Source organism: Muntiacus reevesi, chromosome 9 (assembly GCF_963930625.1).
Source record: "Muntiacus reevesi chromosome 9, mMunRee1.1, whole genome shotgun sequence".
NCBI lineage: Eukaryota > Metazoa > Chordata > Mammalia > Artiodactyla > Cervidae > Muntiacus > Muntiacus reevesi.
In genome coordinates this window covers 44,404,572-44,427,947 of record NC_089257.1, presented here as the reverse complement: position 1 = coordinate 44,427,947, position 23,376 = coordinate 44,404,572, and the positions used below count along the sequence as shown (strand labels likewise).

Here is a 23,376-nt window from a genome sequence, read left to right as displayed (position 1 = left end):
CCTGAGAATCTCAGTAAAGAAACTGAGTTCTCCTAGCCTAAGGAGCAAGCTAAGATTTTCGTCAGTCACATTTGGTCTGACTACTTCCACACCATAAGAACAGAAAATATCAGGTGACAGAGACACCTTTCCTGAGAAGTATGGGGGATGAGCTGGGCCAAAACAGATGGAGAGGCCATCCCCTGTAGTGGACAGCTGGCAAAGGGAAGGATGGGACCTGGGACTTTGGGAGGCTCTTCTAGTTCCTGCACCAAAGGTCTCTGGGGGACACTGAAGGCGTGAGGAGGGCCGTGTGGATAAGGTACAGAAGGTGAAGGACAGAAGGGAGGATGGGACTTCGCTGGTGGTCCTGCCACCAGGAAACCCCTGCCAGTGCAGGGGACACAGGTTCCATCCCTGGATTCCACATGCCACGGGGTCACTGTACCACATGCTACAACTAGTGAGGATGCAACTACCGGGCTTCGCAGGAGGCTCAGTAGTTAAAGAAGCCTCTTGACAATCCAGGAGACAGGAGATGCAGGTTTGATCCCTGGGTCAGGAAGATCCTCTGGAGGAGGAAATGGCAACCCACTCCAGTATGCTTGCCTGGGAAATCCCATGGACAGAGGAGGTGGGCAGAATACAGGTCATAAGGTTACAAAGAGTCAGATATGACTTAGCAACTGAGCACACATGCACCCTGCAACTACTGAAGCCCGCATGGCTAGAACCTGTGCTCCACAGCAAGAGAAGCCACTGCAGTGGGAAGCCCCTACTCAAGAGGGCTACCGTAACTCGAGAGTAGCCCCCATTCGCTGCAAGTAGAGAAAGGCCGCGTGCAGCAACGAAGGCCCAGTGCAGCCACAAATAAATAAATAGATAAAATTTTCAAAAAACAAGAAGGGAGGCTAAGCAGCACTCACCCATCTCCGCCTGTATGTCACGGCAGCTCAGCAGCAGCAGCCTGCCTCTTGTGATCAACTCCATGGGTATCCTGGAGACTTGGACCTGCCAAGCGTTCAGGCGGGTCACCAGCATCACATAGTTCTTGATAGGATAACCTTTCATAGACTCCAGCTTTTGACACCCCCAGGCTTGCAGGAATTCATAAACGCCTGTCATCCAGTGATAGTCCCTGCAGAATTCCTGCACCTCCTGCAACATGTCCTAGAGGCAGATGAGGGGCTTAGGGTAGAGGTGGGCGGCTGTGACAGGAACTGGTGGCCACCATCCCATTTCTTAAACCTCTGTCCTCACCTCCAGCAGGGCCTGTTGGATAGCCAGTGCCTGCTGGATTTGGGAGCTGTTGTCCAGGTCCTCTTGCAGCTGCTTATAATCAAGGGGCAAATACTGGCCCCGAAGCCGGTGCCCATGGACCTCCAGGGCTTCAGTAACTGTGCGAGACTTCCAGGGCCACACCAATCCTATATTCGGGCCACAGAAGACGTCCACAGCATCGCTGGGCTGGCCCTGGAACTTGGGCATCATGAAGTCTGAGTCTGCATAGTCCTCATCATCTTCATCTAGTGGGGGACATATCATGATTGTCCATGAGTGCCCTCCAGGGACCACATACAACCTCTCCCTCTTCCCTGAGTGTGGACATACACATTACACACCTTACACATTCTCTGTTCAGGAGTGAGTTTACACATACATCTATATCATAAACACAGTGCCAGGGAATCTGTTAGAGTTCAGACGCAGACAGCAAAATTTACTCTAGCTAGCATATGCAGTGAAAGCATTAGTCGCTCATTCGTGTCCAGCTCTTTGTGACCCCATTGACTGTAGCCTGCCAGGCACCTCTGTCCATAGATTCTCCAGGCAAGAATACTGGATAGGGTAGCCAATCCCTTCTCCAGAGGATCTTCCCAATCCAGGGAAGCCCAGTATCAGTACCCCAGTATAAGCCCAGGATAAGCAATTATTTCATAAAATTACATGAGTTGTGAATGACTGCAAGAACTGAAAAACAAAAACACTCTAGGCCAAGTGTCTAGAGATTCGTGCTGCCTGGCAAATTGGGATGTCATCGCCATGCCACCAGCGACATAAATACACGATGATAAATGATTACGACCCCCACCAGAACAGATGGCATGTGTCCTGCCTCTCTCCCCTACTTAACCTCAATTCTGAACTGAAGTCACATATAGCTCTAAATAACCTATGACTCCCAGCCTCGAGGAGGTCTGAGAAATGCAGTTTCAGAAATGCAGAACAGAGGAGGAAGTGGGGAAGGAAGCTGAGCAAGCCAGTCCTCAGCGCCTGTCTTAAGGAATATCCTTGAACCTGGCCTTCACCTTAATTCTCAGAAACTGGTTAATTGCCAACTTCGGTATTTGTGTTAAGCTTTGCACAAAAAGGGAGACGAGGCATCAAAATGTTCATAAATTAGATTCATACACCAAACATGTAAACACCACGGTGCCCCCTCCCAAGGGCCCGTCCTCAGATCTCTTCCCTTCCCCATCAGGACTCACTTTCTAGAACTAACCCAGTTTCATGGTTTTAAATACCATCTATTTTCTCTGGAATTTGTGTCTAACTCAGATCTCTCCCTGAATCCCAATCCCATTTAAACAACTGCCTCATCCACATGTCTACCTAGATGTCTACTATGCACCTAAAACTTTTAACAGCCCAAACTGGGCTCTGATCTCCTCCCACTCCCCTCCAAATTGCTCCTCATGCAGTCTTCCAACTTCAGTAAACGGGAACTCCATTCTTCCAGGTTGTCCAGTCAAAAACTTTGAAGTTATCTTTGACTCTCTTCTCTCACATACAATGCATCCACTCATCACAAAATTCCACTGGCACATGCACGAGGAGCAAAAACATGCCTCTACCCTCCTACCCCTCAACACATGTTCAGACCCAGGTTAGAGCTGCTCTGTCCATGTCCAGTGCCTGATTCTATGGCCATTAGGACACTGCACGTGCCCTTCTCCCTCCTTCCACCCTTCCTCCCCACTGCCTAGAGCTCCTTAAATACCTTCAATATACAGGGAATCCCAGAAGGTCTTCAGGTCTGTAGACTGCATTACCTTCATGCCAAAGTGCAAAGAAGGGGCAGAAAGAGCAAACAATGAGGGTTCGGACCAGGCTGAGAGCTTCTGATTCTAGAAACAGGGTATTCCCTGTAGGGAATTCCTTCAGCCAGCCCCCTGCCCACAAGCCAGAATACCTTAAGGGCAGAGGCCTTCATTGAACTTAGGCCCGCAGTTAAAATCTGGATCATATTTTCAATACAGGGCTCATGAGACAGCTGACCACGACTGTCAAAGACCAGCTGTGCTGAGAGAAAGGGTTTCTGCCTTGGGGCCTGTAAAGAAAGGTCAGGAGAGGTTGTGGGGCTACAGGTCAGTACTTGTTTCCCGCCAGTCAGCTCCTGACTGCCTGCCCGCCTTCCCACGTACTACCCACCACCTCACTTGCAGGATGTTGGCCACAAAAGAGGTTATCTTCTCCTCTATGATGGACACGAGGTTCTGGCAGATCATATAGTCTACCAAGCGGGCCAGCTGTCCTATCTGCAGCAACCAGGCCTCCGCCTGCTTCAGCCTCTGCTCCAGCTGCTGGCACTGCACCTTCTGTAGGTACACAGAGGTCTGGTCTGTCCTGATCCTCTTGCAGTTTTTCAGTCGCTTCTGCAGGCCCTGTTGCATGTGGTATGTATCCCCGTGGATCTGTCAGGAGAGTGGAAAGTTCACTGGAGAAAGGGGGATGGAGACCAAACTGGCCACCCACTGGTCTGTTGCAAAGCTCTTGGGTCTCAGAGTATAAAACCTCAACCCTAGATATGCAGATGGAGGGCTGCTTCTTTGTAGAGATTGGCTCTGGAAATCTTTAAGTGACCAGAGAAGATGTGAAACGGAGAACATATATTGAGAGGCTACAATGAGTTGATTTGATAGGCCAGGTCTGCCTGCCAAATGCCCCCAGTGAAGTGAAAGTTGCGAAGTCTTGGATTTCTCTAAGCCAGAGTGGAATTCTCTAAGCCAGATATTCCCTTCTCCAGAGGCTCTTCCCAAACCAGGGATCAAACCCAGGTCTTCTGCATTGCAGGTGGATTCTTTACCATCTGAGCCACCAGGGAAGCCCAAGAATACTGGAGTGGGTAACCTATCCCTTCTCGAGCGGATCTTCCCAACTCAGGAATCAAACCAGGGTCTCCTCCAATGCCCCCAGGATTGGAGGGGGGGACTCAAATAGAAAGTTTGTGCGTGTGTAAATAGAGAGATTTGTCATGCATAGATTAGACAAAGAAAAAAAAAGATATTCAACAAATAAGGCTCAGTAATTGTTCCAGGTTATGGTGTCCAGTCACTAGACCTGGTTGATATGGCATGCTGACCAGCATAACATAGCCTTCTGTGACAGCAGAAACTCTCTCTGGCTACTGACATAGACTTTCTAGTGGGGGGCGGGAAATGTGGGATAAAAGCCTGGGAGCCTCTTTGTGGGTTCATCTCACAACTGGGAAGTCCCTCAGCCTACAAGAGTGCTGATAGTTGCCACCTCTCTGGCCTGTCCTGATGAGGAACAGAGGGGAGACACCAGGAAGGTACGTTTGGCCAGATGGATGCTTTTGTCCCTGTGGCTCTCCTATCCTTTTTGATGCTTAACAGAGCTTGTGGTGAGAACTATGAGGTAGCTATGAATTATATTCTGCTCACTCTGAGCTCAGATCCTAGTCTTCTGAGACCCAGACATAAGGCACGTTGTATACAAACTTGCCTTGGATACTTGGCGAGGTGTGCTCTTCCTCGCTCTAGTAATGCCCTCAATACCCACTGGTTCCTATACATAGTCCTTAGTCCAGTGCACCATTATCAATTCGTGTGACTCGTCCACTACACTGTAAATTCTCCAAGGAATTTACTCCTTATTTGCTTCTGTTACACTTAACCCTAACTGCTTAACACAGAGCCTGGCATGGTTAATTCCACTGTAAATGTTTGTCAAAAGAAGGTATCATCTCACATTGAGATGACTTATTGAGTGACACCTAGGATAAAACCATGACCAACAAGGTCCTACTGTATACCACAGGGAACTATATTCAATATCCTGGGATAAACTATAATGGAAAATAATATTTAAAAAAGAATGTATAAAAAACAAACAAACAACAACAAAAAAGAATGTATATACATGTGTGTATGTGTGTGTGTAAAACTGAGTCACTTAGTGCAGTAGAGATTGGCACAACATTGTGAATTAACTATACATCAATAAAAATTAAATAAATAATAAAATTAGAGAGAAAAAGGAGATTCTAAAAAAATACTAACAACAACAATAATTACTACAATAGAGTATAATCTATTTAAAACCTTACCACTAGGGACATTATATCAATGCAAAGAAACAGAAGAAAACAATAGAATGGGAAGGACTAGAGATCTCTTCAAAAAATCAGAGATATTAAAGGAATATTTCATGCAAAGAAGGGCACAATAAAGGACCAAAATGTATGAACTTAATGCAAGCAGAAGATATTAAGAAGAGGTGGCAAGACTACACAGAAGAACTGTACAAAAAATATCTTCATGACCCAGATAACCATGATGGTGTGATCACTCACCTAGAGCCAGACGTCCTGGAATGTGAAGTCAAGTGGGCCTTAGGAAGCATCACTACGAACAAAGCTAGTGGAGGTGATGGAATTCCAGTTGAGCTATTTCAAATCCTAAAAGATGATGCTGTGAAAGTGCTGCACTCAATATGCCACCAAATATGGGAGACTCAGCAGTAGCCACAGGACTGGAAAAGGTCAGTTTTCATTCCAATCCCAAAGAAAGGCAATGCCAAAGAATATTCAAACTACCATGCAATAGTACTCATCTCACTCTAGCTAGCAAAGTAATACTCAAAATTCTCCAAGCCAATCTTCAACAGTACGTGAACCGTGAATATCCAGATGTTCAAGCTGGATTTAGAAGAGGCAGAGGAACGAGAGATCAAATTGCCAACATCTGTTGGATCATCAAAAAAGCAAGAGAGTTCCAGAAAAAAATCTACTTCTGCTTTATTGACTACACCAAAGCCTTTGACTGTGTGGATTTTCCACAACAAACTGTGGAAAATTCTGAAAGAGATGGGAATACCAGACCACCTTACTTGCCTCCTGAGAAATCTGTATGCAGGTCAAGAAGCAACAGTTAGAACTGGACATGGAACAACAGACTGGTTCCAAATTGGGAAAGAAGTACATCAAGGCTGCATATTTTCACCCTGCTTATTTAACTTATGCACAGAGTATATCATGTGAAATGCCAGGTTGGATGAAACACAAGTTGGAATCAAGATTGCCAGGAGAAATATCAATAACCTCAGATATGCAGATATGCAGAAATATCAATAACCTCAGATATGATACCACCCTTATGGCAGAAAGTGAAGAAGACCTAAAGAGCCTCTTGATGAAAGTGAAAGAGGAGAGTGAAAAAGTTGACTTAAAAATCAACATTCAGAAAACTAATAAGATCATGGCATCTGATCCAACCACATCATGGCAAATAGATGGGGAAACAATGGAAACAGTGACAGACATTATTTTTCGGGGCTCCAAAATCACTGCAGATGGTGACTACAGTCATGAAATTAAAAGACTCTTGCTCCTTGAAAGAAAAGCTATGATCAACCCAGACAGCATATTAAAAAGCAGAGACAAAAAAAAAAAGCAGAGACATTATTTTGCCAATGAAGGCCTGTATAGTCAAAGCCATGGTTTTTCCAGTGGTCATGTATGGATATGAGAGTTGGACCATAAAGAAAGCTGAGTGCTGAAGAATTTATACTTTTGAATTGTGGTGTTGGAGAAGACTCTTGAGAGTCCTTTGGACTGCAAGGAGATCAAACCAGTCAATCCTAAGAGAAATCAGCCCTGAATATTCATTGGAAGGACTGATGCTGAAGCTGAAACTCTAATACTTTGACCACCTGATGCGAAGAACTGACTCACTAGAAAAGACCCTGATGCTGGGAAAGATTGAAGGCAGAAGGAGAAGAGGACGACAGAGGATGAGATGGTTGGATGGCATCACTGACTTGATGGACATGAGTTTGTGTAAGCTCCGGGAACTGGTGATGGTCAGGGAAGCCTGGTGTGTTGCAGTCCATGGGATTGCAAAGAGTCGGACACGACTGAGCGACTGAACTGAAATGAGGGGCATTATCTTTAAAGTTCTAACGGGAAAAAAAAAATGTTCTAACGAGATTTTTAATGGGGCTTCTCTGATAGCTCAGTTCGTAAAGAAACACTGTAAATCAACTACACTTCAAAAAAAAATAAATAATAAAAATAGAGAGAAAATGGAGATTCTTTAAAAAAAACAAACTAACAACAACAATAATAACTATAACAGAACATAATCAGTATACATTTTTAAAACCTTACCACTAGGGGCAATATCTTTAAAGTTCTAAGGAGAACTTTTAAAAACCTAGAATTCCATATCTAGCCACAGTATCACTGAAGTTTGAAGATGAATAAAGACATTTTTAGATATACAAAGACTCTAAAAATTTACCATCCATAGATTCTCTCTGGAAAAAAAAAAAGTAAATTTCTGACAGAAGAAAATGAATACAAGAAGATAACGTGGCCTACAAGTTGTAATGAGCAAAAAACATAAAACAAAAAAATTGTGAAATATATTGTTAATTCTAAATGAGAAGCCATAAACCAAAAATGTTTGTAACAATGTAGGACTAAAATTCCAGGAGATATCCAAAAAAGCATAATGAGAAGGGTGGAGGGTAGGGAGAGGAGAAAAAGAAAATTAGAAGAATGCCAAGGTTTTATTCTGCTTGGGAGAAAGATATAGATACAAACTCAACTTGGCATTCATTCAGTCAACAAATATTCCCTGAGCACCTACTGTATGTCATACACTACAATAAGTAATAGAAACATACTAGTTAATGAAACATAAAAATTCCTACCATCTTGTTGGAATACCTACAATAAACATAATAAATAGTAAATTTATATTGTATGCAAAAATTATGAGAGCTGAGAAAAAAAAAAAGCAGCAGGAAACAAGAAATCAGGAGTGCTGGTTATGGGACTTCCCTGGAGGTCCAGTGATTAAGAATTTGCCTTACAATTCAGGGACGCAGGTTTGAGCCCTGGTCAGGGAAGTAAGATCTCACATGCCAAGGAACAGTTAAGCCCATGCGTCAACTACTCAAGGAGGGAAGGAGGAAGGAAGGAAGGAAATGGGCTTATACCAGTAATGCAAAGGTAGTCTAACACTGACAATTTACCATATTAACAGACTCAAGGAGAAAAATTACATGATCATCTAAATAGAAGAAGAAAAAAAAAAATCATTGGACAAAATTCAATACCCATTCATGAAAAAACCTCTTAACAAACTAGGAATTGATGGAAACTTCCTTAAAAATTGATGAGTACCTAAAACACTCACATATAATATCATTATTTGTTTCTAATCTATCTGATTCAATAATGTTACATTTTAATGGACAGCAGCATGCTTTTATTTAGCACGGATTATAAGCTTGGTTCTGTAACAGTTCAGTTGCCAGCTGTGATGACCACTGGTTCTGCCTTACTGCACTTGCACCCCACCTTTGGGATGACTGCCAACAGGGACTGGTTCCATTCCACTCCATATAGCAGCACAGGAAGTGGCAAGTGTTACATTTGCTTGTCCTTTCATTTTTTCAATGATGATTTTTAAAAAGTTAATTTTAATATCAGTTTAGTTCAGTTCAGTTGCTCAGTCGTGTCTGACTCTTTGCGACCCCATGAATTGCAGCATGCCAGGCCTCCCTGTCCATCACTAACTCCCGGAGTTTACCCAAACTCATGTCCATAGAGTCGGTGATGCCTTCCAGCTATCTCATCCTCTGTCGTCCCCTTCTCCTCCTGCCCCCAGTCCCTCCCAGCATCAGGGTCTTTTCCAATGAGTCAGCTCTTCGCATGAGGGGCCAAAGTATTGGAATTTCAACTTCAGCATCAGTCCTTCCAATGAACACCCAGGACTGTTCTCATTTAGGATGGACTGGTTGGATCTCATATAGACATGTTGTTTTTTATGGCTTTTAATTTTTCTGTTTTAAGAAACCCTGGGATGATAAAAATATTATCTCATGTTTCCTTCTGAAAGTTTTTTTTTTTCATTTATTTTTATTAGTTGGAGGCTAATTACTTTACAATATTGAAGTGGGTTTTGTCATACATTGACATGAATCAGCCATAGAGTTACATGTATTCCCCATCCCGATCGCCCCTCCCACCTCCCTCTCCACCCGATTCCTCTGGGTCTTCCCAGTGCACCAGGCCTGAGCACTTGTCTCATGCACCCAACCTGGGCTGGTGATCTGTTTCACTATAGATAATATATATGTTTCGATGCTGTTCTCTCGAAACACCCCACCCTCACCTTCTCCCACAGAGTCCAAAAGTCTGTTCTGTACATCTGTGTCTCTATCTGTTTTGCATATAGGGTTATCATTACCATCTTTCTAAATTCCATATATATGTGCTAGTATGCTGTAATGTTATCTTTCTGACTTACTTCACTCTGTATAATGGGCTCCAGTTTCATAAATCTCATAAGAGACACGTGCACCCCAATGTTCATCGCAGCACTGTTTATAATAGCCAGGACATGGAAGCAACCTAGATGCCCATCAGCAGATGAATGGATAAGGAAGCTGTGGTACATATACACCATGGAATATTACTCAGCCGTTAAAAAGAATTCATTTGAATCAGTTCTAATGAGATGGATGAAACTGAAAGCTTTTTAAATTTTCTTTTTGCACTTACTTTTAACCACCATGAATTAATTTGTGTGTATGGTATAGCAACTATCAGAAAACAGCAATGCTTTAAAATATCATTTATAATAGCAACAAAAAATGTCTAGTATCTAGCAATAAATTTAATGACAAATATGTTCAAGACCGCTACAGGAAACCTCCAAAATCCTGTCAAAAGTAATTAAAGAAATCAAAATAAATCAATAGATCCATGTCATGGATTAGGAAACTAAATATTGTTAGGATATTAATTCTTCCCCAAATTGATCTATAGATTTAAAGCTGACATGCTGAATCCGCCTGCAATGCAGGAGATGTGGGTTCAATCCCTGGGTCAGGAAGATCCCCTGGAGTAGAAAATGTCAACCTCCTTCAGTATTCTTGCCTAGAAAATCCCCTGAACAGAGGAGCCTGGTGGGCTACAGTTCATAAGAGTCGCAAAGGGTCGGACACGACTGAGAAGCTGAGCAGGCACGCACGGGTGCATGTACCACAGACGTAAAGTCGGCACAAGAAGGAAGGACCCCAGGCCTGGATACTTCTATCAGCCATGGAGGCCTATTAAAAGCTCAAGAGAGGTTCTGAAACAAGCCCAGAAACACGTAAGATCAAGATCCCAACTTTCAAATTCTCTAACTGCTCCTGGCACGAATGTTCCTTCTTGACTCCGCTCAAGCCTTTAGGAAAAGATTGCATCTAAGTCTCTGCCTATTTGTTACTAATCCATCCACTTACAGTACAGGCTGCTGTTGGTAAACAGGACAAAGACTCTGAGCCCACTGCAGAGTCCAGAACATACAGGGAAGCTTAAGCCAAGAGATAGCTGAAACCCTGGCGTGTTCAGCGTGGAAAGAAATCTCACCATAAATGGAAGCCTCTTACCAGATGAAGGATGGATGTGCAGAGACGCAGGCAGCGATGGAGCAGTCGCAGGGCCTTGTGGTTCTCCTTGGCTAGAGCCCGCCGCAGGTCCAGCAGCTCGTAGCACTGATCTGCTTCATGGGGGAGCCAGGACACAGAGTGCAGCTCCTGCAGAAGTCTGGAATCAGGGCTAAACTGGTCAGAGCTGGTGACTCTGCCCTCCTTCCTTGGACTCTTTTGACTTGTTCCTAGCCCAGCTCACCCCAGAATAAGCAAAGGTTTAGAGACAGCATAATGTTCCCAGAGACCGACAGTGACAGCCTCCTCTTGAGGGTTCTTTGGAAGAGGTTAAGCCCAGGGTGTTGCTGGCTGTGGAATTCTTTGGCAAAGGTTTGGGGTATGCACAAATGTTTACACTGGGTAACCCTTTCTGCCAGGAAAGAAGGTCAAAGAGATCCTAGGGTCTGACTAGAAGGAGAGACTGCAGAGGCTTCTTCCTTGGAATAAGGAAAGCCGCGGGTCTTTACAGTCTAGATGGACAGGCAGGTTTTAGAATCAAAGGTGAGGAACCTCCAACTTCCCTATGGGCTGATCATCCCTGAAGAAACCCACTTCTGTTATCTATTCCCCCCACAACCACCCTGAAAAATCTACATTTCAAAATATCCTTGAAAAAATGGGCTCCCTGATAAACAGAGGATGATCACATGGGTATCATTTACTCTGTTCCTATTGAGGCACTGAACATGGTACTTTATATTTACTAGCTCATTTAATTCTCACTGCTGGTTCATTGAGTAAAGATAGTGAAAGTAAGTTAAAGTGAAAGTCACTCAGTAATGTCTGACTCTTTGCGATCCCATGGAATTCTCCAGACCAGAATACTGGAGTGGGTAGCCTTTCCCTTCTCCAGGGGATCTTTCCAACCTAGGGATAGAACCCAGTCCTGCCTCACTGCAGGCAGATTCTTTACCAGCTGAGCCACAAAGAGAAGCCCAAGAATACTGAAGTGGGTAGCCTATCTCTTCTCTAGCAGATCTTCTCGGCCCAGGAATAGAACTGGGGTCTCCTGCATTGCAGGCGGATTCTTTACCAACTGGGCTATCAGGGAAGCCATCAAGTAAAGAATCCGCCTGCAAAGCAGGAGACTTGGGAGACGCTGGTTTGATCCCTGGGTCAGGAAGCTCCCCTGGAGAAGGAAATGGAAACTTACTCTAATATTCCTGCCTGGAAAATCCCATGGACAGAGGAGCCTGGCAGGCTACAGTCCAAAGGGTTGCAAAGAGTTGGTTATGGCTGTGACTTTTTTTTTCTTAACAGCTGTGAGTAGCAAAAATCTTCTTTTGTTTTCAGATCAGGAAACTGGGGCTCAAAGAGTAAGGACTCTTGCTAGTGTTTAGGACTTAAATTCGGATCTGTGCAGCCAATTATGCCATGATGATTAAGCTCGACTGGAGAAAATCTAGAGCTGAGGTTATGAACTGGTAGCACATGGGCCAAATTCAGAATGAAAGGGTTTTTGTATGTACCACTAAGAGTTGGCCAGCACAGTGTTTTAATAAAACTTTTTGGTGTTTTAATAAAAATTAAAAGATAACTAGATAAAATTAAGAGATTTTACAACAAAATGTGGATTCCTAGGTCATCCTGAAAAAAATAATGTGGCTGACATGTTGGATCCATATTCCTAATGGTAAGAATCAATTGGAACTGAGTAGTGACTATCCTCTTTAGGTGCAATCCCCAAGCTGACTGCAGTCCCATGCTCTCTAATGTCTTGAATCCAGCCCACTGTGTTTCTTCCACAGCTCTTCCTTGGGCCCTGCAGGCATCTGAGCTTGCAACTCCTATCACAGAAGATAACTGCAATAGTTGAGGAGTGTGAAGAGAAAGTAAGAAAGAACTGAAAACAGGAGAAACAGTTTTTCTTAAAAAATAAAAAGAGAATTCAAGTAATACCATGGTAAGAGCAGAGTTTCAAATACCTACATTACATCCTCAGATTTGATATTTAATAACTGGACAATCTGGAGAAAATTGATATAGAAATTTATTAATACGTAGATCTGTTCAGAATATATTTTTCAGAGGAAAAAACAGGTTACATAACAATTATGTGAAGTATGATTGCATTTGTTAATATGATGGGAAAAAAGACTATAAGAATAGTGACAAAATGTCACGGTTATCTATAGATGGTGAGACTGAAAAGTTTTTCATTTGTGCTCTTTTTGTATTTTCCAAATCTTCTAAAATGATCGTGTAGGTTACTGCTTGTAAAATAATTTTCAGAAGTCCACTGCAGAGACTTCCCTGGTGGTCGAGTGGCTAAGAACTCTGTGTTCCTAATGCAGTGGGGTTGGATTCAATCCCTAGTCAGGGAACTAGATCCCATGTGCCTCAACTAAGACCCAGTGCAGCCAAATAAATTTTTTTTTTTAAGTCCATAGAAGTAAAAAAAAAAAGAAAAAAGAGTCCATAGAAGTTGTGCCTTGAAGACCTCACCTGTTGATATGAAGCAGCCCAGCTCCAAAGTGGGGGACAGCCAGGAGCAGGTGTTTCTCTAGGAAAGACCGATGCTGGTGCAACCTCTGCAGCTTCACACCCTTCTTCCAACTACAAACCAGAGGGAAGTGATGTGTACTGTGGCTCTTTGTGATGCCTCTTCCCAAACCCCATACCCACCATCACCTACCTGGCTAAGGCCTTGCGTAAGAGGCAATACTTGAAGAATGGTATAAGCTGGAGCTGTTGCCAGAGGACAGAGTGGTGATGCCAGGTTCCCAGTGTCATCGCCTCACTGCCCTCCACGGGATGCACGTGCAGGATCCCGAAGGGAGAGAAGATGTAGTGCTCGGGGTTCACCTTGTTGGGTGGCACCACCATCAGGCTGTAAGGCCTTTAAATCAGAGCACAGATCAGTGGGGGCCTTGGGAGTTTGTGCAGACTCCAGGGAGGGACAAAAGGAGGACAGAAAGGAGGAACAAGGAGGCAGAAGGAAGGCAGAAGACAGTGGGAAGAGGGGAAAGAGAGCAGAATGATCTTCAAACCAGAAAGATGAGATATTAAGAAGAAAAAGGAAGCCAAAAATAGATGGGAAGAAAGAAAAAGGCTCTTAGCCAGTTCCAAGAAGTTCATATCTCCATACGCAGAGAACATACATCCCATCAAATCTAAGATGCTCTCAATTGTAAGCTGCAGCATTCTTTCATGAAACACTAAAAGAAAAAATGCTGTCAATATGATACACCACCAATTTGTAAGATGCATGACAATTTCAGAAATGTCGAAATGTGAAATGTACATCTTAGAAATGATAAAATATGTATATCCAACATGCTGAAATAACATGCAGAAATAATCAGGGAAGGCTGTTTGGAGTAACTGAGAACGGGGGAAAGCAAGGGTAACTAGAACACTAGACACAGGCCAATAAAGAGAAAAACTGCCATCTAGTGAACCAGATAAATTCCTCCAGAGCTATTTTATAATCCTAGTAAGTTGTCTTATTTCAGGAAAATGCTCCCATATCCCACATTAAATACACTCTATATGTAAGTATATAACATATAAATTATGTGCTATATCTAGTTGAGGTAAAATAGTTGCCATAATGCCATGCTTGGGCACATTTAATAAGGCATTTATTAATTTTCATCCTGCAGTTTTCTTTTCATAACTTGGAGTCAGTAATATTTTTAAGCACTAAAAATATTTTTTAGCCCTTTAAAAGCTGTGTATCCCAAGTCCAATGCATATAATGCCTAAAAGGTAAAACCACCCTCCTTTCTCTCTCTCTCTCTCTCTGTCTCTCTCTCTCCCATCACTCCCCCCATACATTATTAAGCAAATGACTCAAGGGCATATACATAAGTATCAGTGTAAACTCAGTAAGTCAAATCATATAAAAACTTTATTTCATTTCTGACAAAGGGATTAGATCTTCTCAAGTACACTATTATCCCCAAATTACAGATGAGAAAACCGAACAAAGAGAAGCCATAAGAGTGCACAAGGCAGTTAAGGAAAGAATTTTTGTTGTTTAGCTGCTAAGTTGAGTCCAACTCTTATGCGATACCATGGACTGTGGCCCACCAAGCTCCTCTGTCAATGGGATTTCCCAGGCAAGACTGCTGGAGTGGTTTGCTATTTCCTTCTCCAGGGGGTCTTCCCCACCCAGGGATTGAACCTGCATCTCCTGCATTGGCAGGCAGACTCTTTACCACTGAGCCACCAGGGAAGCCCAGGATTTAAAAACCAAATCTACCTGACTGAAGCCCCCCTCTCTTAACCACTGGGTTATGCAGCATCCTGCAGGATAGCTACCTATCCTAACTGAGGCCTGACTTCCCAAGGCGATGCTCCTTCCCCTGTGGCCTTCTTAATGGAGGCTATTCTTCCTGCACAGGGCAAGACGTCAGGGAGAGCTGAGCAAAGACCTTAAGGAAGTGAAGGAATATATTCTTCCCTAAGTATAAATCAACTAGTCCATCCTAAAGGAGATCAGTCCTGGGTGTTCATTGGAAGGACTGATGCTGAAGCTGAAACTCTAGTACTTTGGCCACCTCATGCAAAGAGTTGGCTCATTGGAAAAGACCCTAATACTGGAGGGATTGGGGGCAGGAGGAAAAGGGGAGGACAGAGGATGAGATGGCTGGATGGCATCACTGACTCGATGGGCATGAGTTTGAGTAAACTCCGGGAGTTGGTGATGGACAGGGAGGCCTGGCGTGCTGTGATTCATGGGGTCGCAAAGAGTCAGACATGACTGAGCGACTGAACTGAACTGAACAGAAGTATAAATCAAAATCTAGGACAGGGGGTTCCCTGGTAGCTTAGAGATTAGGATTTCTGGCTTTCACTGCTGTGGCCCAGGTTCAATCCCTGGCCTGGGAACTGAGATCCTTGCAAGCATAACAATCTAGGAAAAATATAAGAAAACTTTGATAATTGCAAATACACTGAAAGAAAACCTCAGAGTGAAACAAAAATGCCAAGTTTCCACTTTTACTGATGATGCACTAGAAATATGGACCAATATTCCCCTTGAGAACAACTAGAAAAACTGGGCAAAGTATCCAGATAAAACATGAAAATCATCAGAGAACCCACAAATTAAATCCCCTGGGCTTCCAGATGGGACTCTGGTTACAACACAGGCTGAACCAGAAAACACCTCCCTCCTTGGTGTGGGCCCCCAGCTCTTTTGTTTTAAAACCAAATCTGCTTTAAACCCACTTCTGCTCTTTAGTTTTCTGAGTCTGAAGAAAGCTCAGCTTTCTTTCTTCTATCTTTCAGGAGCATATAGTAAAACTGACACACCACTGCCTCTACTGGAATCTCTGTTTGGAGAAAAGCAGCAACAAGTGAAAAACTCACTTCACTGTGTTCCTTTCTGGGCAGATGTGGGCCCTGTAATTATTCACTACTTTTTTAGTTCTCTTGCTCATGGTTTCTTGTTTCTCTCTGTGCCTAATTATCTTTGATTATCTTGTTTCTCTGACTACGACTGAGCTGATAGTTGAAAGCCCTAAGCTTGTCATTTTCTTTCTATAAGCTCTCCACCATTGTCAACAGGGCTCCCACCCCACATTGCTCCCATTACTATCACTACTACTGGACAATCAAGTGTAGCAGCCACTAGGTGTCAGTAGGTAGTTCATCATCTTCAACTACAGTGACAATTTAGTTGTGATGTCAGCACAGGTCATGGATTACTAGCATGCTATTTCCCATTAGCAAGAAGCCTAGTACTTTCCAAGGTCAAGGACATTACCAAACCAATATCAGAATCCCATAGTTGAGGATCGTTTCCTGAGACCACTCATGATGCCAAGTACTATATCAGAGTCCATCAGAAAAACAGAAATTGCCTTCAGCATTTCAACAAAGTGAATTCAATAAAGAAAATGTGTTTTTTAGAAAAGGTGTCAGAGGACACCTGAAAAGCAAAAAGGAAAAAAACTAAGGTAGAGCAGAGACAACAGTTACAGGAAATGAATGCCAGCCCTAAGACTAGAGGAACAAAGAAAAGAAGTTTGGGTTCTCAGAAGCCATGGATTTGGAGGCGGGGCTTGTAACACAGGGACTCGGATTTCTAAGGAATGCCGCCTGGCTGCTACTAGTAAATAAGGAGTTCTGAGGAGGGGCCTTGTAGAGTTACGATTCAGAACTCTTGATGGGAAAGTGCTACCCCACCTGGCGTTGACCCCTCTTGCAGTGCCAGGATCAGGAAGAGGCTACTTCAGAAAGTGCCTGCTGCTGGCAGAGTGAATGACCATTTCTGGGGCAATGATATGAAGGGCAAGCAGAGGAAAGACAAAGTCCCTTCTCCTTTTATCCTGCTATCCAGTCTCCTTCTAGCATCCCCTATTAATCAAAACTAACAGGAAGCTAGCTGAAAAAAGAGAAATGAAGTTTACAGAGTCCCAACCCCAGCATTACAAAGCAGAGACAGAAGAGCAGAACTAGAGCCAAGAGACAATTGCTTAATAACAAGCACAATGCTCTCCGTGAGCTTTTGTTAAATGAATAGATCAGTAAATCAGTGGATGGTACAGATCATTAGTCCCACTGAAGTTCAGGAGAAAGAGGTCAGTGTATGCAGGATATATAGATTCCTGGGAGTAGATATCAGATACTGCTCAAGACTATGGACTTTTGAGTTAAGACAGGGCCAGGTTTCAGTCTTGCTTCTACCACTTACTCTGTGGTCTTGGACAAGTCACGTAACCTGTCTATGCATCAGTCTATTCATATCATATATGGAATAATAATGGCATCTACCTGGTAGGTGGGGATTAAATGACACAGGTATTTTTAAAAAGCTTGATTAATGGTAATTACTACTGATATTTCTGGGAAGAGAAGAGACTTGAATAGGGCTTTTAAAAATACTAAGATTTTGATCTAATGGAAGAAAGTGAATGAATGACTCTTGAGTCATATGGAAGAAGACTTGTTTTCTTTTTTTTTTTTTTAGAAGACTTGTTTTCATAGCACAGGGATAAAACGAGGACCAAAAGGTAAAAGTTAAAGGAATGTAGTCTAAGGAAAATGATGCCTTGTGAAACACAAAGATTTAAATGAACACCTGATTCCTGCACTGGAATTAGAAGAGTTCACCATCAAATTCCCTTCTGAGGTGATGACCAAATGTTTCTGTCATGCTAGGACAAAATAAAGAAGACAGAGCAAAAAGTAGAAAAGAATGACTAACACGAAAAGCTATGAGAGCAAAGGGGAGCAAGAGGACGTGAAGAGTGGAGAGAAGGCTGAGAAGGGAAGAAAGAGGGAAACTGGGAGACAGAAGAAATGAGAGGGTAGAGGAGAAAGACAGGAAAATAGCAGGTCTGGAGAGGAGGAGGAGGGGAAGACAGTGTGGGGGGAAGTCAGGGAGCGGGAGGAGCAGGTCAGGGGTCTGGGCATGGACTCTCACGTAAAGTAGCGGCTGGGAGCCACGTTGAGATAAAGGAAGTGAATCTTCTTCAGGTATCTCTCTGTCTTCATAATGGCCATTATCTGGCTACCCAGGAGGGAGATCTGTGGTAAGAAGCCAGTGCTTCTTTTTTGGAGGGTCTTCTCAGGAACTTCCAAGTCCAGCTGAGACCTGTATGATACAAAGTCAGGAGAGAAGAGGCAGAGCAAAGCGGTCAGGAGGCTACTGTCTGCCAGTGAACAAAGGAACTAGATTAGGTGCCTGAGAGGACCTGATGTGGCCTTTTAGAGCCTGTCAACCATCTACACCCAAAGGTTTGCATGCTGAGCAAATACAGTCCAAGAGGTGACATAGTCAGGCAGCTGCAGTCATTCAGATCTGTGTGTGAAGAACCCTTCCCTTTCTGATAAATGAGTAATCGTTCTGGATTGATTGTGATTACTATGACATCAGTATTACATAATACTCAGTAAAAGTCATGGGAATACTTTGCTGTCCCAACTCATCACCTTGCAAGCCCACAGTCCTAGATATCTCCTCTCTGGCAACCTTCCTAGCCTTCTCGATCTCCTATCTTTGTCCCAATTATACCTGCTTTCCAGCTCTTCATGATCTCCAAGCCTGGGGTTTCTTTCTTGTTTTTTCTCCATCATCACCCAAACTCCACCTTCATATCCATCTCTTCTCAGCTGGGATCTAACTATACATCCTTCAGCACCCTCAAGCCTACACCAATACACCATCAGTCTTTCAACCCTTCTACCATACCAGCTGATAAAATTGGTATTAAAATTAATTATTATTAGAGAAGCTAAAAGTAAATTACCTGGACTAATAAATTTGGTGAGTAAACTCAGAGCACAAAAATAAAACAAACCAAAAACCCTCTGAATAATTCAGTTTAGATTTAATCAGTCCAAGTATATTCATGCCATTAATTAACCCAAATCTAGATCAACAGAACAACTTACTCCAGGGCTACAATGCCATCATAAAGTTCACATCGGGACTTCCTTGGTGGTCTAGTGGTTGAGAATCCACCTGCCAATGCAGGGGACACGGGTTCAATCCTTGGTCCTGGAGGATCCCACAGGCCACAGAGCAGCTGTGCCCTCACACCACAACTGCTGAGCCTGTGTTCTGCAACGAAAGAAGCCACCGCAACGAGAAGCCCTAGCACAACAACTGGGGAGTGGCCCCAGGTTTCCACAAATAGAGAAATCCCATTGGCAGCAACAAAGACTCAGAACAGTCAAAAATAAATAAATAAATTAATTAAATTAAATTAAGTTCACATCAACAACAGGGTTTGTGATTTTGACATTAGATCAGGATATCCTAATGGTGTAACTGCACTAAAGTTTCATTTCCTCAATAATTAAAGCCCTACTTGTACTAAGCAGGTTCAGTAGATCTCAGAAGAGAAATATCATCTCCTGTATAGACTCCTGGAGTCCAGTCTCATCTGTGGGCTCACTCTGCTTGATGTCTTAGTACAAGTCTTCAGGCAGCTACCCTCTGCAGTCTCCTTGACTGCTATTGCAGGCTTCCACCTCCCCACCCCCACGATCAGCCGGGCGGAGCTCCCAGTCCCCTTCTTTGCTTCTGTCCCTGCCCAGTGAAAACTGAGGCTCTCAGCCATGAAATAACTCCCTCAAGTTCAGCTGCCTTCCCACACATTTATCTATACATATTTCCATTCTACTTTTGCCTCCAAATTTGAGAGGAAGTAGTGACCCTCTTCTCTGCAAGACTAATTCCTCCATTTGTGCTCTGGATCCCTTCTCCCCTCTTCATGAAGTATTTTCAATCTCCTTTTCTTCTCTTGTTAGCCTATACTTATTCATTCACTCTACAAATATGTATTGAGCATCAACTGCTCAAAAAGACTGTCTTGAGGGCTAAAAACACCTCTCCATTTTTTGACAGTCCTACTCAGACACCACTGTTCTTTCAATATGCTGTCCTAATCTCTCTTTCTCCTTCAAGCCAAGCTTCATGAAATAATGAAACATGATTTCCACTTCTTCCCCTTCCATTCACTTTTGAATGCACTAAAGTCTGCCTTCCTCATCACAAAACTACACTGAAACTGCTCTCACCAATCTCTTCCTTGTTGCTAAATCCAGTGAATATTTTTTTCAGATTTTTCTTAATTGTCTTGGTAAAGCATAACACCGACTGCTCCCTCCTCTTTGAAATTTTCTACTTTATTTCACTTCCTGACCTTCAAGGTATTTTGTTAACCCAAATTTAAACCCAAACTCCTCTGATGTGCTTTCTCCTAATTCTGATGTGTATGCACACACACACCCAGAGGAAGACCCAGGGAAAAGGCAGTGTTCTTTGATTTTGTAGCATTTAATGCAAATTGTAATGCTATTTTACTTAAATCAACTTATTTAACATCTATCTCCCTTAACTAAGCTGTAAAACCCCAGGATGGAGAAGGAAATGGCAACCCACTCCAGTACTCTTGCCTGGAGAATCCCAGGGACAGAGGAGCCTGGTGGGCTGCCGTCTGTGGGGTTGCACAGAGTCGGACATGACTGAAGCGGCTTAGCAGCAGCAGTAAAACCCAAGGGAAGAGATTGACTCGCTCTTATCACTTCTGTATCCTCAGCATCTAGCAGTTCCTGATATATAGTTTATCCAATAATACTTCTTGAATATATGAATGTCTGTGAGGCCAGTCCTGGGGAATATGGTGAAATTAAGCCACATTAGCTAGACCTCAGAGGTTTACTGACAGCTGCAAAAAGAGGACCAAGAACTTGACTTCTTTCACGCATCTCAGCCCATTTTCACTCAGTCTAGATTATTCCCCCAGGAAAGGAGACTTATACTCAGGGCACAGGGCAGATCATTGAAAAAGAAGCATCTGGTGGGGCAATTGAAGGCATACACAATGAAGGCACTACCCACTTTCCATCAGGGCCCCAAGAGTCTACCTATATGCCCATCGTTAAGGCTCTAAGGCTTCAGGAAAAACTTGACCCAGCCATAAACTGAGAGCTAAAATTGAGAACGCCAAGATTGACTGAAGGTAAAACTAGCCTTCTTTCCAGACAGTGAACGTGTGAATGCCTGCAAGCCAGTCCTAGAGAATATGAAATAGAAAACAGCTTGAGTTTCTAGAATGTGTCACAGACAAGCTGGCCAGGGGACAGGGAGAAATTCCAAGACTAGAGTTGGAGAATTCTGAGAAGAGGGAGTTTCTTTAGGCATTCTGAAATCCTTACAGAGCAGTTAAGAGCCAGACTGGGGCAAAAATCATCACTCCAAGGGCCAAGAGTCCCTCACTCGCAGGGCAAGAAGACTCTGGAAGGATCAGAATGAAAAGTCCTAGCTGGCAGTGGAGCCAACTCTAGTCTGCCTTGGAGCTGGTTTAGGTCACATAGACATGAGTGGAAGGGGCCCCCAGACAGGCACTCACCTAGGAGCATCTTGAGGGAGAGACCCAGATTGAGTATCCTGCAGTAGGTAGGCCCAGAGGCAAGATTATGGAACAAGTGAGAAAAACAACTAAGCAATACATGAGAAAGAAGTCTAGAAACTCTGGAAACTCAGGCTGTTTTCTGAAGCTTTGGCTTCCTCGAGGTTGGCTTGTGGTTTTCATTAATTTCTGCATTTTCCTAAGGGGATTAACACTGAGACCATTGGGGTTATTAGCAAACAGAAAGGAAGAGGTTTTTTCCTTTCCTTTGCTCAAAGCCCTGGACTAGGTTCCTCACTTACTTAGTCTCTGTTCTTCCAACACGCTCCTCTTCTGCGTTGTCAGTGTCACTGCTTTCATACTGTACTGGGATGTCGGTTGCCAGTGCCAAGGGCAGAAGCCTGAGGCCATCTAGCCACTGGGTCTCTTCCATGGCCACCTCAGCACCGACAATACCCAGGCTGTGCTGTAGCTCGGGCAGGGTCAGTGGCCGCAGCCATGTGGCCAGATCGTCCTCGACTTGCTGCCCTTCCCACTGGGCCTGCACAAAAGGGCATGCTGGGCGTGGGGTCCCATGATGGAACCTCTTCCTCTGGGGATAGCAGTCAACATGGGAGGTGCCCTCTAACAACGAGGAGTCTCGGGGAAAGGCCTGGTCCATGGCGTCCAGCAGATCCAGCTGGAGCTGGGCCTGAACCCAGGGTGCCCAGCGGTACAGCCGCTCCAGGAAAGGCAGCAAGTCGAGGCGACCGACCAGCAGCACTCGATATGGGGGCAGCAGACCCAGCACGGCATGCAGGTAGTACCACGCTGCAGGGCTGCCATCCTGCAGCACTTTTGAGAACAGGGTTTGGAGCTCAGCTACCAGGAGCTCTAGCACTGTGGGGCGCTCGGACCGAGTCACTGCCTTCAGGGACTGCCTCTGCTTTCCTTGACAGGCTCCGCGCTGCTCTGCTTCGTCCAGGACACCTACGGAGCGCCGAGATTCAAGGGCTTTAGATGATGCCTCTTCATCTGAGACCAAGAGAAGCCATGCATTCAACTGCTGTCGAACTGCCCCTGCCCACTGCTCAGGATCCAACTGCCAGTTCCAGGCTCCTGGTTGATGGGTCTCACCTGCTTGGCGCAGCGCAAGAGAGGGCAAGAGAAGGGGGCTTAGGCTCTGGGCAGCGTCAAGGGCATTGAGAGAATGGGGAAGAGAGGGACTTAGGACCGTGAGATGGATAGAGATGCAGTTTCCTGAGACCCTCAACTCACCCCACAGCTTCCCCTTAAGACCGGTGAAAAGCAGGCCCAGGACGGAGGTAGGGCCCTCCCTGCACAGGAGTCCCTTCCCACTGCCCCTGACACCATCCCCTCACCTGGATTATGGGGCATAGAAGGCAAGGGAAGGGAAGAGAGCGGGATGTGCTGGTGAGGTTTCATGGGGAGGTGCCTGTAGGAGAAACGGATGAACTTAGACTTGGGTCTCGGGCACAGGCTCGCTCTATTCACAGCCACCCCACACAGACACTGGCACGCACTCGTATGGTCCCCGGTAAAGGCAAAGAGGCAGACGCACCTCAAAGGACTCACTCAGGACCTCAGAGGAGCAGGGAACAGTCACTGGGGCTGGGGCCTGGCGATCGCCTGAAGGGGAGGAACAGGTCGTCACGGACAGGCAGCAAAGCCCCGGTCCCGTCTGCCCTCGCCCGAGGACTAAGAGAACGTGTTGAGGACAGAAAGCAGAGGAGAGGGTACAAAGGAGGGTACTAGGCGGGATGGAGGCGGGAGGAAGAAGAGGAGGTGGAAGAGGAGAGGAAGGGAGGGGGTGTGGGAGAAAGGGACACTCCGGGGGGCGGGGGGGGCAGTG

The 23,376-nt window shown here is 44.4% G+C and overlaps 1 protein-coding gene across 1 annotated transcript in view; it reads right to left on the bottom strand.

Moving 5' to 3' along the window:
• Positions 1 to 22,877, bottom strand: part of DNHD1 (dynein heavy chain domain 1) — a 61,348-nt gene extending 38,471 nt beyond the window's left edge. Inside the window, 11 exon segments of the mRNA XM_065946081.1 lie at positions 906 to 1,149; positions 1,240 to 1,505; positions 2,981 to 3,032; positions 3,173 to 3,310; positions 3,420 to 3,674; positions 10,672 to 10,828; positions 13,156 to 13,266; positions 13,346 to 13,549; positions 18,089 to 18,259; positions 21,827 to 22,640; positions 22,847 to 22,877. Of these exon segments, the coding sequence (XP_065802153.1) occupies positions 906 to 1,149; positions 1,240 to 1,505; positions 2,981 to 3,032; positions 3,173 to 3,310; positions 3,420 to 3,674; positions 10,672 to 10,828; positions 13,156 to 13,266; positions 13,346 to 13,549; positions 18,089 to 18,259; positions 21,827 to 22,640; positions 22,847 to 22,877 (2,443 nt within the window).
• Positions 22,878 to 23,376: the final 499 nt, after the last annotated feature.